At 34.7% G+C, this 17,899-nt stretch overlaps 2 protein-coding genes across 4 annotated transcripts in view; one reads left to right on the top strand and one right to left on the bottom strand.

Annotated features, from left to right (window-relative positions):
• LOC144452351 (protein transport protein Sec31A-like) overlaps positions 1 to 6,814 on the top strand; it is a 68,367-nt gene extending 61,553 nt beyond the window's left edge. For all 3 annotated transcript variants that reach the window (XM_078143439.1, XM_078143440.1, XM_078143438.1), the window contains 2 exons: positions 241 to 312; positions 2,786 to 6,814. In XM_078143439.1, the coding sequence (XP_077999565.1) occupies positions 241 to 312; positions 2,786 to 2,965 (252 nt within the window). In that variant the 3' untranslated portion in view covers positions 2,966 to 6,814. The remainder of the gene's footprint in view (positions 1 to 240; positions 313 to 2,785) is intronic.
• A 9,444-nt stretch (positions 6,815 to 16,258) lies between these two features.
• The window catches only part of LOC144452364 (tolloid-like protein 1), a 115,036-nt gene continuing 113,395 nt past the window's right edge, over positions 16,259 to 17,899 (bottom strand). The window contains exon 19 of the mRNA XM_078143457.1: positions 16,259 to 16,682. Coding sequence (XP_077999583.1) covers positions 16,542 to 16,682 — 141 coding nt within the window. The 3' untranslated portion in view covers positions 16,259 to 16,541. The remainder of the gene's footprint in view (positions 16,683 to 17,899) is intronic.

Consider the following 17,899-nt stretch of genomic DNA (forward strand, 5'->3'; position numbering starts at 1 on the left):
GACTAACGGAAAACATGTCAGACTAACGGAAAACAGAGTAATGGAAAACGTGTATCAAACTAATGGAAAATAATTTCCCTTGTTTTGACATATCTTTTAATGAATCTATGATACCTGCACTTTCTTTTATTTTTGTAAGTGTGAGTGTCAAGAATCTTTATCATACCCTGCAAGTGTCAAAATACTGTATGAAATTTTGTGAAAGTGATATTAACAACAGTATTTTTTCTCTCTCCGTAGCAAATAAAGCGCAAATTAGATGATGTAAATAAAAGATTGAATGCCCTATATGATAAACTTAGAGAAAATGCTGTAAGTATACATACCTCATTTACTAATTTACAATGAATGAGAACTAATGTAAGTATACAGACTTTATTAATTTACAATGAATGAGAACTAATGTAAGTATACAGACTTTATTAATTTACAATAAATGAGAACTAATGTAAGTATACAGACTTTATTAATTTACAATGAATGAGAACTAATGTAAGTATACAGAATGTATTAATTTACAATAAATGAGAACTAATGTAAGTATACAGACTTTATTAATTTACAATGAATGAGAACTAATGTAAGTATACAGACTTTATTAATTTACAATAAATGAGAACTAATGTAAGTATACAGACTTTATTAATTTACAATAAATGAGAACTAATGTAAGTATACAGACTTTATTAATTTACAATAAATGAGAACTAATGTAAGTATACAGACTTTATTAATTTACAATGAATGAGAACTAATGTAAGTATACAGACCTTATTAATTTACAATGAATGAGAACTAATGTAAGTATACAGACTTTATTAATTTACAATAAATGAGAACTAATGTAAGTATACAGACTTTATTAATTTACAATAAATGAGAACTAATGTAAGTATACAGACTTTATTAATTTACAATAAATGAGAACTAATGTAAGTATACAGACTTTATTAATTTACAATAAATGAGAACTAATGTAAGTATACAGACTTTATTAATTTACAATAAATGAGAACTAATGTAAGTATACAGACTTTATTAATTTACAATAAATTAGAACTAATGTAAGTATACAGACTTTATTAATTTACAATAAATGAGAACTAATGTAAGTATACAGACTTTATTAATTTAGAATGAGTGAGAACCAAAACAGATTGATTTTTTAGTTACTTTAGCACTTCAGAGTTTGATTCAAATTTTATATCTTTCTTCCTATTGCTCAACAAATATTTCACAAGATTTAGTTCATTGACAGAAACATTCAGTTTCCATTTAAATCTCTTTCCTTAGGCAAAAAAAATTGTGTTTCCAATAACTCAACTGACCCTAGTTTAAGCCTGAACATTTCTTTAAACATTTAAAACAAAAACATAAGAAATTCTGTCTTCTTGACCTTCATGCACATCTGTTTTTTTCTTTCCCTGTCTGTACATATTTCATCACAGAAGGGGTATTCTGACCAATATTTTGTTTGTTTTTGGGTTGAAGCAATATTTTTCCAAAATGAAAATAATCAGAAAGATAAAATAAAATAAAATAAACTAAAATAAAATCCCGACCTACCTCCCCTATTTTCTGAGGCCATGTTATCAGAAACACAATTGTTATTTTTTTCGCCTTACAGGAAAAGTTGATTATCAATAGTATACCTATTGTGCATCATATCTAAACCATGTCTTATTTTTTTAACCTAAATGTTGACAAATTTTCAAGAACATAATCACTTTCTATTTTTCTTTCTATTAAATAATTTTGTCTTGTTTTAAGATTATGTATCTGTTCTTATCCAAAGTGATCAGAGTTTGTCAGATACAACGTATCTGTCCTTATCCAAAGTGATCAGAGTTTGTCAGATACAACATATCTGTCCTTATCCAAAGTGATCAGAGTTTGTCAGATACAACATATCTGTTCTTATCCAAAGTGATCAGAGTTTGTCAGATACAACATATCTGTTCTTATCCAAAGTGATCAGAGTTTGTCAGATACAACATATCTGTCCTTATCCAAAGTGATCAGAGTTTGTCAGATACAACATATCTGTTCTTATCCAAAGTGATCAGAGTTTGTCAGATACAACATATCTGTTCTTATCCAAAGTGATCAGAGTTTGTCAGATACAACATATCTGTTCTTATCCAAAGTGATCAGAGTTTGTCAGATACAACATATCTGTTCTTATCCAAAGTGATCAGAGTTTGTCAGATACAACGTATCTGTTCTTATCCAAAGTGATCAGAGTTTGTCAGATACAACATATCTGGCCTTATCCAAAGTGATCAGAGTTTGTCAGATACAACATATCTGTTCTTATCCAAAGTGATCAGAGTTTGTCAGATACAACATATCTGTTCTTATCCAAAGTGATCAGAGTTTGACAGACACAGCGTATCTGTTCTTATCCAAAGTGATCAGAGTTTGTCAGATACAACAAACAAAGTTTCATATCCTGAAAGAAGTGTATAAAAACAGAAAATATTGAATGTATACAGCAAAGTGTTTATTGATGTGTTTTTATTGTACACTGGTGTAAACCCTAAAGGTTTTACAACATTTAGGAAAAAGATTCTTGCACAAAAAGCATATTTTTTATTTTAAAATGTTTGGGTTTTTTGCAAACGTGTGATGTATGATATATGCAATACAATCAAAATTATATTTGCAAATAACTGAATCATAAACTTTTGGTGGGAAAAATAAAAAAATATATTAAAAGTACCACAATTTTATATGAAGTGGTATGGTCACTAACATATTTTCCATGTTTTTCCTTTTGTTACAGTTATCTCCAAATATTATTGCAGGACTTCATGAAATTTCACAAGCTATCATAAATTATAACTACCAGCATGGTCTTGGCGTCCACCAACAAATAGTAGCAACTAGTAATTTCTCAGAAATTGGCACTTTTATGCCAGGATTAAAGGTCCTAATGCAAGTTGCAACCCAACTTAGAGTGTAGGCTGTATTGTTTGTAGCTTTTCTTACCTATTACCATACAGACAAGTAACACACAGATTGGTAACGGCTATTGTTCTATTACCATACAGACAAGTAACACACAGATTGGTAACGGCTATTGTTCTATTACCATACAGACAAGTAACACACAGATTGGTAACAGCTATTGTTCAAGGTGTTAATTTGGGAATTAACAGCTCAATCCTTGCCTTGGGTATGCTACAAGGGTCTCTTGTGCTTTCAATGTTACACCGAAAGCTACCGAAGTCCCGCTTCGGTTACTATCGGGTTTTTGTTGTTTAAACAACACTGCATCATCGGTACGGGTCAAAGGTCCGATAACGTCATTTGATTTAAAAATGCAGAAATATGGAATTAGTTGCACATTGTATGACAAAATCAGACAATAGGGCAAGTTGTGTTCTATGGCTCAGAAAAGTACATACGTCATTCTATTGTCATAACAATTTTGATGTTTACATGTGATGAGGGTCTATGCACATATGCATTCATCACCCATGGCAAAATACACACACAAGCTGTTACCGGCTTCCCTGATCAATTTACCTGAGCAGATCTCCCGGCCCCACCGGTGTGACCATGATCAAAGTGACACTGTACAACAGAAAATGTACAAAATGCTTTGAAAATGATGTTTTAACTAATAAAGAAGGCAAGCTAGCTTCACATCATAAAAGATCTTCAGTATGATGGTAATTTTTCTTGGCAAAGAATGCCTCATCTGATTGTACGTTTTGCTTTCCAGCATGGTACTGAGAGTTGATTGTTTTTATTTTGATTCATAACATGCATGTACCTCTGTCACAATCAACGTAAAAAGACCTACCTGGAAAATTGCCTCAATCATTCCAAACACAGGTTTATGTATATAGTGTCGGTCAACAACATGAGATGTTATTTACATGTCAACAATAATTGATCTGAGTCGGCTTGTAAGTCATCTATTACATTTGATGATTCTGCCAGTAGAATAGCAAACTTTCCCATCGAAATATGCATAGTATTGCATGGTTTGCTGATTTATGCGAGACTATATTGAATTCGGGCAGATTCACACTTGGAAAGTTATTTCCATGACAATAGAGTAATGTTTACTCGAGGCTATGTTCGGACAATGGGAGAGGGCCCATTTCCTATCTGTGTGTTACTTGTTTGTGATTACCCTAATACATGTATTGGTATGACCCCCCATTGTTAATCTCCAATGGATCATTACATTGTACAGACTATAGGGAGGGGTAGGGGTGAACACTGTAAGTCAAGTCAAGGTAAATATTGATATTGTATGTTTTTTCAACTTGTAGCTGAGATATGTTTTATCCAATTTTTACTCTACTGTTCATGTAATACACTTTACTTGTGGCCATGTTAGCTATTAGCTGGAATTGGATGCTATGTCCTATTCTACCCAAAAGTGTTTTTTTTTTATAAGTTGTAAAGAATTGTACTGAAAGTCAAACAAAATGCCAGTCTCGAGTGTTTTACAGAATGGCATTTCATTTATATACTTGAACTTTGACCTTTTCCCCTAGAGCAGCGCCCTTTGACCTTTGCCCTTTCACCAGTATGAACCGCAATGAAATGAAACCTGTAAAGGTCAATTCAGGGTCAAGGCCTTCCCAAAAGTACAAAATTAAAAGGTCTTGACTGAATGAAATATGTAATAGTTATAATAAATTCTGTTTGAATGTCTCAGACTCAACATTTCCCTTCATTTCTTGGATTCAACTCTGATATAGATCTGTAATTGTAAAATGTCTTTATAGTAGTCCTTCATATCACACTAAAAAACTAATTGTATCATATCGAAATGAGTACTAGATGTGTATGTATTTCTACAAAATCAATCTTCTGTTCTTTAGTTGTCAAATCTTGTACACAATGACGAAAAGAGAAACCTGTATAATTGAAAGATTTGCTGTTTAGGTGTACTTGTATATGTTTTTATAAATGCATAAATGTTGAGTGCTTCCATAAAACACAATTTTTCATTGATTATTGTTTTTCAACAGGACTGGAAATTGTTAGGTTGGCAGGTTTTCTTGTCACTAAAATGTACAAAGGTACACCTACTGAGACTTTCCTACCAGCTATACTGGTACCAAGCTTTCTTAATAATCATTTGCATATTGACGAAACTGAACACAGATCTAGGAATATATACATGTTAAAGGGGCACAAGCTAACGCCTACATTATATACTGTTATCACTCAAGCACATGCACACTTAGCTATTACTTGCTGTAAGCAGAGTTCAAACCTGTATTTAAGAATAATACATGTTAATATGTTAAATGATTGGAGAACACAATTTATTGTATGTATACTAAATTATCAAGGGGTTGTTATTATGCTATGAATTGTACTAACAATGGCAAAATATGATTTTAATACCATGAAAGGCGTGTATCAATACTAGTATAGTTTAATTATTGTTGTATGTTAGTATTTTCACTCAAGTCAAAAAGATTATAAACTCAACTTGTGTCACTTTAAGCCCATAGAGATAACATAAACAGGAAGTCTGATATTATGAGGTTATTACCCAATATCACTTCTCTGTTTGTCATATTGTCATTCGTGCTGTTTCAGCATCATGACACGAGAATCATTCAGATATGGATATTTTTGTCAGAATTTCCCTGTTTTTAAAGATGTCTTAGTTTTGTGGTCATATGCGATAACACCAATGTCGAACATTGACCACCGTTTTTGATGACGTTTAATGTCAATATCATGACGCTGTATGTCCTATATCAGAAAGTGATATTTGGCTTTAAACATCATCAAGAATGATTGATCTGGACATAGGTATATGATAACATGTGTTCCTACACTGGGCTGGATATGAGACTTCTCAACACTTAGCAATATTTACAGCATGTGTACTGTCATTTAAGAATTCATTTTTATTGAAAAGAATTTTAAAAGACAGTACATTTGAATAATTTGTTATTTTTGTTCACCAAACACTTGTGAGACATATTAATGCCATGTAGAATTTGAGAAGCCAAGAGAAAGGACAACTAAAGTTTGAGTCTGTCAGATCACAAAGATGTTGGAGTGTAACTTACTGTGTGTTTTTATGGGAGTCTCAACCAGCCATATTTTATGCTGTAAATTCATTTCAGTGTGAAATATTGAAATATCACTTAAGAGTCTTAAATAGAGTAGTGCTTCAAGCAGAAAGGAGACTTGAATTTATTCAATGTAAACTTGGAAACTGACTTTTGTATCTTCATAATATCTTCAGATTTGAAATTTAAATAATTCCTTGTTATGTATACTAAGAATTTAAGTGTGGTTTTACATATTTATTTTGGCATGGTTGAGACAACCAATGACAACACAGATTGGATTGTTTACCTAAACTTTCATTTGCATAAATCCTTTTTATATGAGATAAATGTGGCAAAAGAAGGAAAATGTATGCAATGCCAATGATAGTTATCAGTGAATTGTCCAGGAGTTAACTGGCCCAGCTAAATTGCATGTTTGCTTCAACATGTTGCTGTGGTACTCAAGCAACTTAGGAGTTTTTAAAGGTTCCACTCAACAGTATTGGTGCTGTGTACATGATGTTTGTTTTGTTTCAAGATATGGTAAACCCTCCTTTAAACTACACCTCTTTATCTGCATTCCTACAGCTGGCTGGAATATTTCAAACATACAAATTGTTGTCAGCTTGTAATCTTAGCCTACCTTTGGTCAGTGCAAGTGGATCATGTAGTCTTATCATAAATAATGTGTTCTTCATTTAGATTATTGTCATACTAGGATAGTGCTTATAAAGGAACTACAATTTTTAACATAATTGAGAAATAAACTATCTTTATATAACAGATGTTTATTTTTTTCTGTGTGTGTGTGTGTGTGTGTGTGTGTGTGTGTGTGTGTGTGTAATGCATGTATGTGTGTATGTGTATGTGTGTGTGTTTTTGTGAAGATATGTTTGTCTGTGTCAACCCTATCGAACATTACTCCTATATGCAGCTCATGTTACATAGTGTAAAGCCAACTCCCATAGACGGCTATACGGGGAGAGTCCGCACGAAAGGGGTCATTTTGTTATGCTGGTTGGTATCAGAAAGGGTATACTTTTCATGAAGTGTTGGTATCAGAAAGGGTCTGTAAATTAGACTATGCAATCTGGAAGCGTTTCAACCTGTTTTTCTTCCTTGAAAACTTCTCTCGTCGCTCATGCCACTTCAGATCTAGGGCCACCTCCCCTGAAAACCCTTGGTTTTAGTCACGTACAGCATGCAATATTCCTGCAACCATAACCAGACTGAGCTCGAGCGTGTCTCCAGCAACTTGAATGGTATAATGTGAAAACGTCCAAAAATCCAAGAACCGGACCATAATGATAATTATCAACATATAGATGATGATGGGGTTATCAGATTTGTAGTGCCACCATCAACACAAGACAACAGACTGAGTGCTAGTGGACTGAGACGGTTACGGCGAACAAGGACAGTTCGACCAGTACGTAGCCTGTGTGTGTGTGTGGTGGGGGGGGGGGGGGGGGCAAGGGGGCAGGCTGCCCCCCCCCCCCTGAGATTTTGGAAAAAAGAAAGAAAAAAAGTTACTTTTTGAATACATAGTGATGCTATTAAAATCGTCATTTATGTGACGATTCCTAGCATGCACGATTTAAATGGATAGTTCACTAAAGTGACTGTACACTGACTCCTGGCTAATATGTATCTTATATCGCTATTGTACGCTGGCTTAACTTTGAATAAAAATGTGTCCAGTTCAAAATTGTAACTTTTTGCAGCAAATTAAAAATTCTTTGTGCGGGAAAGTACAAAAGAAGTGCGCACATGCACTATGCATTTTTCGCGAGTAACAGTAGTTTTGAAAGTCTCCTTCATTTGAAGATAGCAAGTCGCAATTATAGTGTCAGCGAGTGAAACTCGTTCAACGTGAGGTCGCTTGCTATGCTGCATGCAGTGACTCCGAAGATGCGCTCGATCTCATTTACATCTTGTTCCTTATATTAAAACATTTCATACTCATAAAACGGCAGATCTCTTTTTGGAATATTTGGTGGCCCTGAAAAACTATTTAACTAGGTACGCAGTTTAAGATCCACTATTTGAAGATATTTCTTTCAATAATTGTGTTCGACGTTGTCTTTGGTTAAAATGTTGTTTGATATAATCATCTCATTGCACACTGACACTAGCGTTAATATTCCGCAATTCATTTAGAAGCGACAATTTGTTATGGAAAGAATGGCTCTCAGGAAACAGAGCTGTACCTTCGACATCAAAATCCAAACTTCAATTGCCATTATAATGATAATGGCAAGGAGAATTCACTGAGTTCACCTTGGGTTCCGACATAAACGAGGCCATAACAGTTTTGGAAGTTGGGTAAAGAAAATGATTATTTTGTTGTGTTACTTATTTGAGAAAGCACCATCCATATTTTTTTTTACTTTGAATGCGACATCTTTTCGTCTGTGGTGTGTGTGTGTGTGTGTGTGTGTGTGTGTGTCTGTGGTGTGTGTGTCTGTGGTGTGTGTGTGTGTGTGTGTGTGTCTGTGGTGTGTGTGTGTGTGTGTGTGTGTGTGTGTGTGTGTGTGTGTGTGTGTGTAATAAACAACTTAAACATCTTTGAAAGATACGACATTAGGCCAGAAAAAATGAAAAGGCTGTTCAAACTACCCATATATTTTTTTCTGGCGATGGGCAATATATCCTCATGCGGGCTTCGCATTTTTTTCAAAATTAAGGACATTTCTTTATATTTTCTGAATAGTACATGTAACAATATACATTTGAGTCTATTCCAAATTATATAATATCTTATACAGTGGTTTACTTGGCTCTGATGTTGCATACAAGCATGAATTGAGATTAAATATCCAATGTGCACTAAAAAGAATTGAACAAAAGTTTACGACCATTTGGCCATCACCAGTCTGAAAGTCTTGAAATGTTTTGCTCTTTATTCGGGATTTTTTGGAACCAAATTAAACTTCAGGAGAAGTCATTTACCATGTGCACATCCGCATAATATCGTTCAGCTTTGCCACAAAATACACTTCCAGATAATATGTCATGCATAGCATAATTGTTTCAATTCTGGTATTTTATTATCTCTATGGTTTGATATTCTATGCCTCTAAATGGCCTCCTACACTGTCTTATTTTCAATTTTTTTTTCATCTTTGGAGTTGTCTTCTTCCAATGCATCATTGTACCATATAATTTTATATCTCCATTGTAGTGTAGGTGACAGAAGCCTGAGAAGGGGTGGCTAAAATAATGCTTGAGATTCAATTAGCGGGGCTTAACATTTTTTGAGAAGAGAGGGTGAGAGGAACTGAACATTTGTTTGCAGACAAATTGCATGAGTGTTCCGTGTCTTACCTGTAACAGCTCAATGAGATAGGTTGTAGAGAGTGTTCCGTGTCTTAACTGTAACAGCTCAATGAGATAGGTTGTAGAGAGTGTTCCGTGTCTTAACTGTAACAGCTCAATGAGATAGGTTGTAGAGAGTGTTCCATCTTAGCTGTAACAGCTCAATGAGATAGGTTGTAGAGAGTGTAACGTGTCTTAACTGTAACAGCTCAATGAGATAGGTTGTAGAGAGTGTTCCATCTTAGCTGTAACAGCTCAATGAGATAGGTTGTAGAGAGTGTAACGTGTCTTAACTGTAACAGCTCAATGAGATAGGTTGTAGAGAGTGTTCCATCTTAGCTGTAACAGCTCAATGAGATAGGTTGTAGAGAGTGTTCCATCTTAGCTGTAACAGCTCAATGAGATAGGTTGTAGAGAGTGTAACGTGTCTTAACTGTAACAGCTCAATGAGATAGGTTGTAGAGAGTGTTCCATCTTAGCTGTAACAGCTCAATGAGATAGGTTGTAGAGAGTGTTCCCTGTCTTAGCTGTAACAGGTCAATGAGATAGGTTGGAGAGAGTGTAACGTGTCTTAGCTGTAACAGCTCAATGAGATAGGTTGGAGAGAGTGTAACGTGTCTTAACTGTAACAGCTCAATGAGATAGGTTGTAGAGAGTGTAACGTGTCTTAGCTGTAACAGCTCAATGAGATAGGTTGTAGAGAGTGTTCCATCTTAGCTGTAACAGCTCAATGAGATAGGTGGTAGAGAGTGTTCCGTGTCTTAACTGTAACAGCTCAATGAGATATGTTGTAGAGATTGTTCCTTGTCTTAACTGTAACAGCTCAATGAGATAGGTTGTAGAGAGTGTTCCTTGTCTTAGCTGTAACAGCTCAATGAGCTGGGTTGTAGAGAGTGTTCTGTGTCTTAACTGTAACAGCTCAATGAGATAGGTTGTAGAGAGTGTTCCGTGTCATAACTGTAACAGCTCAATGAGATAGGTTGTAGAGAGTGTTCTGTGTCTTAACTGTAACAGCTCACTGAGATAGGTTGTAGAGAGTGTACCGTGTCTTAGCTGTAACAGCTCAATGAGATAGGTTGTAGAGAGTGTTCCGTATCTTAACTGTAACAGCTCAATGAGATAGGTTGTAGAGAGTGTTCCTTGTCTTAGCTGTAACAGCTCAATGAGATAGGTTGTAGAGAGTGTACCGTGTCTTAACTGTAACAGCTCAATGAGATAGGTTGTAGAGAGTGTTCTGTGTCTTAACTGTAACAGCTCAATGAGATAGGTTGTATAGAGTGTTCCGTGTCTTAACTGTAACAGCTCAATGAGAGAGGTTGTAGAGAGTGTTCCGTGTCTTAACTGTAACAGCTCAATGAGATAGGTTGTAGAGAGTGTTCCGTGTCTTAACTGTAACAGCTCAATGAGAGAGGTTGTAGAGAGTGTTCCGTGTCTTAGCTGTAACAGCTCAATGAGATAGGTTGTAGAGAGTGTTCCGTGTCTTAGCTGTAACAGCTCAACAACATAGGTTGTAGAGAGTGTAACGTGTCTTAACTGTAACAGCTCAATGAGAGAGGTTGTAGAGCGTGTTCTGTGTCTTAACTGTAACAGCTCAAAGAGATAGGTTGTAGAGTGTTCCGTGTCTTAGCTGTAACAGCTCAATGAGATAGGTTGTAGAGTGTTCCCTGACTTAACTGTAACAGCTCAATGAGATAGGTTTTAGAGAGTGTACCGTGTCTTAACTGTAACAGCTCAATGAGATAGGTGGTAGAGAGTGTTCCGTGTCTTAGCTGTAACAGCTCAATGAGATAGGTTGTAGAGAGCGTTCCTTGTCTTAGCTGTAACAGCTCAATGAGATAGGTTGTAGAGAGTGTACCATGTCTTAGCTGTAACAGCTCAATGAGATAGGTTGTAGAGAGTGTTCCGTGTCTTAACTGTAACAGCTCAATGATATAGGTTGTAGTGAGTGTTCCGTGTCTTAGCTGTAACAGCTCAATGAGATAGGTTGTAGAAAGTGTTCTATGTCTTAACTGTAACAGCTCAGTGAGATAGGTTGTAGAGAGTGTTCCATGTCTTAACTGTAAGAGCTCAATGAGATAGGTTGTAGAGAGTGTTCTGTGTCTTAGCTGCAACAGCTCAATGAGATAAGTTGTAGAGTGTTCACTGTCTTAACTGTAACAGCTCAATGAGATAGGTTGTAAAGAGTGTTCTGTTACTTAACTGCAACAGGTCAATGAGATAGGTTGTAGAGAGTGTTCCGTGTCTTAGATGTAACAGCTCAATGAGATAGGTTGTAGTGAGTGTTCTGTGTCTTAACTGTAACAGCTCAATGAGAGAGGTTGTAGAGAGTGTTCCGTGGCTTAACTGTAACAGCTTAATGAGATAGGTTGTAGAGAGTGTTCCCTGACTTAACTGTAACAGCTCAATGAGATAGGTTGTAGAGAGTGTACCATGTCTGAGCTGTAACAGCTCAATGAGATAGGTTGTAGAGAGTGTTCTGTTACTTAACTGTAACAGCTCAATGAGATAGGTGGTAGAGAGTGTTCCGTGTCTTAGCTGTAACAGCTCAATGAGATAGGTGGTAGAGTGTTCCGTGTCTTAACTGTAACAGCTCAATGAGAGAGGTTGTAGAGAGTGTTCCCTGTCTTAACTGTAACAGCTCAATGAGATAGGTTGTAGAGAGTGTTCCATGCCTTAACTGTAACAGCTCAATGAGATAGGTTGTAGAGAGTGTTCCCTGTGTTAACTGTAACAGCTCAATGAGATAGGTTGTAGAGAGTGTTCTGTGTCTTAGCTGTAACAGCTCAATGAGATAGGTTGTAGAGAGTGTTCTGTGTCTTAACTGTAACAGCTCAATGAGATAGGTTGTAGAGAGTGTTCTGTGTCTTAACTGTAACAGCTCAATGAGATAGGTTGTAGAGAGTGTTCCCTGTGTTAACTGTAACAGCTCAATGAGATAGGTTGTAGAGAGTGTTCTGTGTCTTAGCTGTAACAGCTCAATGAGATAGGTTGTAGAGAGTGTTCTGTGTCTTAACTGTAATGGCCACTTGGATGCTTTATCACAATTTTAGCAGATATTAATTGTGTCTAGATTTGCACCATCAATATACTTACTGCCATTTGAAGATTTATTAAAGTCATGTAGATCAAAGTCAAACTAACTTTAACTATAATGAATCCGAGAGTTAGTTGAAACTCAATCAAGAAATGAGAAACTGAATCAAGTTACAAAATGCATTTTATTTATACTAATTACAGACTACAAATGATAAAATAATCTCTGTTTCATTCTAATTTGGACTATAAATGATAAAATACTCTCTGTTTGATTCTATTTTGGGAATGTTTCAATAATAGTCACACACGTTAAAGAAGACAATATTTAAATAAAAAAGTTTCTAATTTAAGCATTGATCACTTGATGCTTTCCAATTCATTTTGAATTGTGTCAGTCATATAATCTGAATTAAAAATTAAACATTTAGTGACATAAATTAAATCTTAATATTCTATGTCTACAGCTCAGAAATTCATTTTTTAGAAGCGTAGGGACTGTCTTAGAGTAGTGTATAGGCTTATCAAGAGTTTATTCACAGGGTGATGTTTTAGAAGTTACTGTGAGGTAGTTCATATTAGGTGGAAGGGGGTGGAGTACTTTTGAGGATCAGTTCATGAGGGTTAAAACATATTGGGGGCAGGAGTTTTGGACATTAGTGCATCGGGAAGGAGGGGTAACAACATTCTAATGCATTTGATAAAGTTAATTTTCACAACCCAACAATACCAAAGTAAAGCATTTTCTGTATATACCACAATTGTTTATATCATCCATATAAAGTTTAAAAGTATATTGTGTCATTTGCTAATTGAGCACATTAGAAAGGCCACATGCTAGGCTTGTAAATAAACCAATTGAAACAGTACACTTTTACACTTGATATGAATACTATAAACAAGTGTAGCACACAGAGAAAGTGCTTTACTTCAGTGTTACTAGTTGTACTTGATACCAATATTGATTTCTTCACTGAAATGTTTTGATCTTATTGAACACATACAGTAAGCCATGACAGTCAGAAAGCAAAATAGCTACTGCAACCATATCCCTCACTTGTTGCTTTTTGGATACAGGAAAATCTTCATAATATATTTCCTGGTAGTCCCTCCAGAAAGGGTTTTAAAAGTAAAACTATTTGACTTGTAATTTTATTTCACTTCACTTCACACTTCTGGTGTAGTCTAATATTTGGAAAAATCTTAATCAAGTAATATATTCTTTCAAAACAAAGAATACTTTCATTCTAAGGATTATTTTCTTGGTAAAATCTTTATTTCCCTGGTAAAGTCTTTGGTTTGCAGTTTTTTTTTCAGTGAAATTATACAAGTATTAGACTAAAATGTGAATTTTATCCAATCAAACTGATTGGCTGATATAGCATTGTGTCTGCATGAGGAACCAATCAGAACCAATCGACCAAAAGAACTTGCCAAGACCTTTATGTTGATTGGCTGGTGAAGTATATGTTGACTAACACATTTTATAAGTATCAACTTGAAGGTCAGAATATCACCATATGTTTTGAATAGAACATCTGTACACAAAACAATCAGTTCCTATCTGTGCATGAACATCTGCAGATAAGTTAAAGCATTCATATTCATTGGCTCCTGGAATATAGAATGACCCTCAATGACCAATCAAAGTCTTTATTAGTACATATCAATTGATTGGCTATTGTAAAATAGTATGACAATCAGAGCCTATCAACACAAAGGTATCTGCTGATTAAAATTTGACATTTCTTTTGATTGATTGGTATGGTTTCCCATCAGTCAATCATGATTGGTTGAGATAGTGGTACAGGTGACAGTCTGTATGTCAGCTGCAAAATATCTGGATGGAAATTTGTTTTAAGATAACCACACTAAATTTACATTGCATTACAAAAACATCTGTGAAACTAAACCATACCAATGTGACATTCATACATCTAGCAGTACATTCTGTGCATTCTTAAAGTATACCTTGTGGTTAAAACATAGCATTGAAAATATAAAGATGTATATTTAGTGAAATTAACGTGTATGTCTTAATCAAAAAAAGTTCTCTTTATTTTTATTTTTTGACACCACTTATGGTGTCCAACACCTATGTGGATTAATGTAAAAAATGATATATTTTGGACTAACACGACTAAATATAAGTTTAAGCTGGTCTTTAAGTACAGGACTCGAAAACTGAAGAAATTGGACAACTCTGAAGAAGAGCTTGCCATGCATAGCGCAAACACAGCATACATGTCCTGCATGTCAGCAATTTCAATCAGATAAAGTATCTGAAAGGAGCAAAACTTGTAGAGGCAGGCTAAACCTAAATATATTGTGGTATTGATCTATTTTGGGTATCAATATAGAGATAGCACAAAGTGAAAGTAATGGTTTGTAAATTGTCAGCTATCTGGTAATTGCATCATACGTTTCATTTCACTGAAGACTTGTTTAAAAACATCAGTTGATTACAACAGCAAGTTATGCATAGTTTTCATCTTCACAATTATTACCTACAGTGGTTTGCATAGTTTGGTATTTGAGAATTTTTAAATTCACAAATGGAAAATATTCAGTCAATTTGAGGAGAAGACAAAAAAGAAAAGACAACTGGCCATCAAAGAACAACTCTAAGTGAAGGCAGTACAGTGCAATATGACCATATATGGTATATCGCAAACATATGACCATATATGGTATATTGCAAACATATGACCATATATGGTATATAACAACAGTATGACAATATATGGTATATCACAATAATATGATCATATATGGTACACTGGGACATGACCATATATAGTATATCACACCAATAATATGACCATATATGGCACATTAGATCAACAAAATAGCCATATATAGCATGTTGTTAATGCAGTACACTATGACCGTAAATTAGTATTCACAACAACAATATTGCCATATACTACACCAAGACTATGACCAAATATATAGCATTGTTTACTGACAATATGATGTACTTTCCAAAACAGTTTACTTGTGAATTAAGTTCTGCATACAGAAACCTCAATCTAACATATAAAGAAAATAGAAAAACTATAAAATCTTTTTTAAATGAAGTGATTTTAAGACAGACTCATTAAATTCCAGACCTATTAACATGCAAGTGACACAAATAAACAAGATTTATATGTTGTCTTTGTGCAAGTTGTACATATTTCTTTAGTTGTGCTTTGGTAATGAAAAGTCACACAATATGGTAATTGGGTACAGTATTTAAGACAAAATTAACATGACTGTAAAGTCACACAATATGGTAATTAGGTACAGTATTTAAGACAAGATTAACATGACTGTAAAGTCACACAATATGGTAATTAGGTACAGTATTTAAGACAAGATTAACATGACTGTAAAGTCACACAATATGGTAATTAGGTACAGTATTTAAGACAAGATTAACATGACTGTAAAGTCACACAATATGGTAATTAGGTACAGTATTTAAGACAGGGTTTACATGTACACTGTTTATTACGGTTCAAAACTCTCTTGCAAAATTAGAACCCCACCTTCATCATGACACTGTCTTACCACACACTCGTCACCAACAACTTACCAAGCATCTCAACTTACCAAGCATCTAGTATATTTTCTAAATTATAGATATTCGATTATTTCATAATCAAGTCAACTAGCCATTCATTCATGACAATCCATCTCAATACTTTGTTTCTCATGGTGTAAGAGAATTATAAACTTGCTTTTAAACATTGCCCTTGAAAATACAGGTTACATTTCAAATGACAAGTGCTTTGAATGCTTAAGAACTAAAACTTTATTTAGAACGGCTAATTTATGTTATTTATGGACTTAAAAAGGAAAGACTTTGATAAAACAAAAAATTCATTTCAAATAGCTATAATGGTGTTGCCAGTGAAGAATGTTTTACTCTAAGAAAGTGTCATTTTACCTTGTATTTGTGATGGTCAAAAGATATCATGGTGGGATTTCTTAGACAAGTTATTCTCAGAGACATAAGATATCATATCAAATGGCCAAGTGATGGTTGCTAGTGAAGATGGTTTGATACTTGGATGTACTATCTGGTATGTTTTCACTAACTAACGTAATGATAGCTGTAGTGATGTGATACAGACTTGTCTTACTTTCACTGCACATATACTAAACAGCAGTAATTACACCTGTGGCATCCTTTAGTTTAATTGCACTGTACTCTGCAGAGAAACCTTTCTTATCAATAGAATCATCTGAAACAAACTTCAAATTGAGGTAATTTCCTGTTGATGTGATGTCATCTGGCACCTATAAAGTGAAAGATAAAAATTCTTTAATCAAGTTAACAAAAACACACTGATATTGGGCCAACTTGCACCTCATAATATGGGGTAGGCACTTGAATGGTATCTCAATGTACTAAAGTTTTTGAGTCATGCAGTAAATACTGATATTTTGTCACAAATGTGGTCAAATTTAAAACATTGTGACATGCATATGGCCCCTATACTAAGTACATCACCTTTTTAGCAGGTTTGAATGAAATCAGCCATTACCTATCAGCGATATGGAACCCATTGTAATAGCTAGGTGTAAGCTTTGAAGGCTTAAAACTGATTGACTTTGAAAGTTGCAGCAAGAATGGTTACATATTGTCTCAGACCACTAGACTAGAAATGCGGCTTTTCACTTGATGTGATGATGTCATGTATTTGCTGTAGCGATAATCTTTTAATCCTAATTAGGGGCCATTGCTTATGTATGAAATTGCGATGTTATGTTTCATCACATAAAGTAACGTGATATTTGGGCCTGAGTAACTGCAATAATTGTAGCGTTTGATGTGATTTTGAAGACTTTTTCTTCTGTGTTTGTACTTTTTTTCATTCCGATGTTTAACTGGAAGCAAAGCTACAATTCCTGCATTAAACGTAAACGTAAATAGATGGAAGCCATTCAGATCTGAATCGCAAAGTTGGGTGATCGAGCGACTGTGATTAGGTGGGTTATTCTGCTAAATTACGTCTTGCCTGCCAAAAATTCAGACATTTCCTAATGCAAACATTAATTACGAAGCCTTCAAGACCCAAGAAGTGTTCAGAGGCACCTGAATTTCTGTCAAAATCTGCAAATTTCGCCTTTGACCTTTTCCAATAGAAACTCTTCGAGTCAATTACAAAAAATAGTGCCAATGGTGTTGTAGCACGACTGTACAGTTTTTTTAAAATGTTAACCCACATGCTGATCCATGCTAGGTATAGGTGGTCATTTGCTGAATGATTATCCAGTTGCCTATCCAATCATCTTTGCAATATACATTGATCATTTGGCTGTTGCCATGGACGTGGTCTTGTTGCTAGGCAAATTTACATACATTTTTTGAATGTTTATTCAATTGTCCAATAATCCCTGTTATCTTTGTGAAATACATGATCATTTGGCTGTTGCTATGGTGTGGTCATGGTTGCTTAGGATATTTGAATACATTTTTTGAATGTTTACTCACTTGCCTACCAGATGATATT

Source organism: Glandiceps talaboti, chromosome 22 (assembly GCF_964340395.1).
Source record: "Glandiceps talaboti chromosome 22, keGlaTala1.1, whole genome shotgun sequence".
Lineage (NCBI taxonomy): Eukaryota > Metazoa > Hemichordata > Enteropneusta > Spengelidae > Glandiceps > Glandiceps talaboti.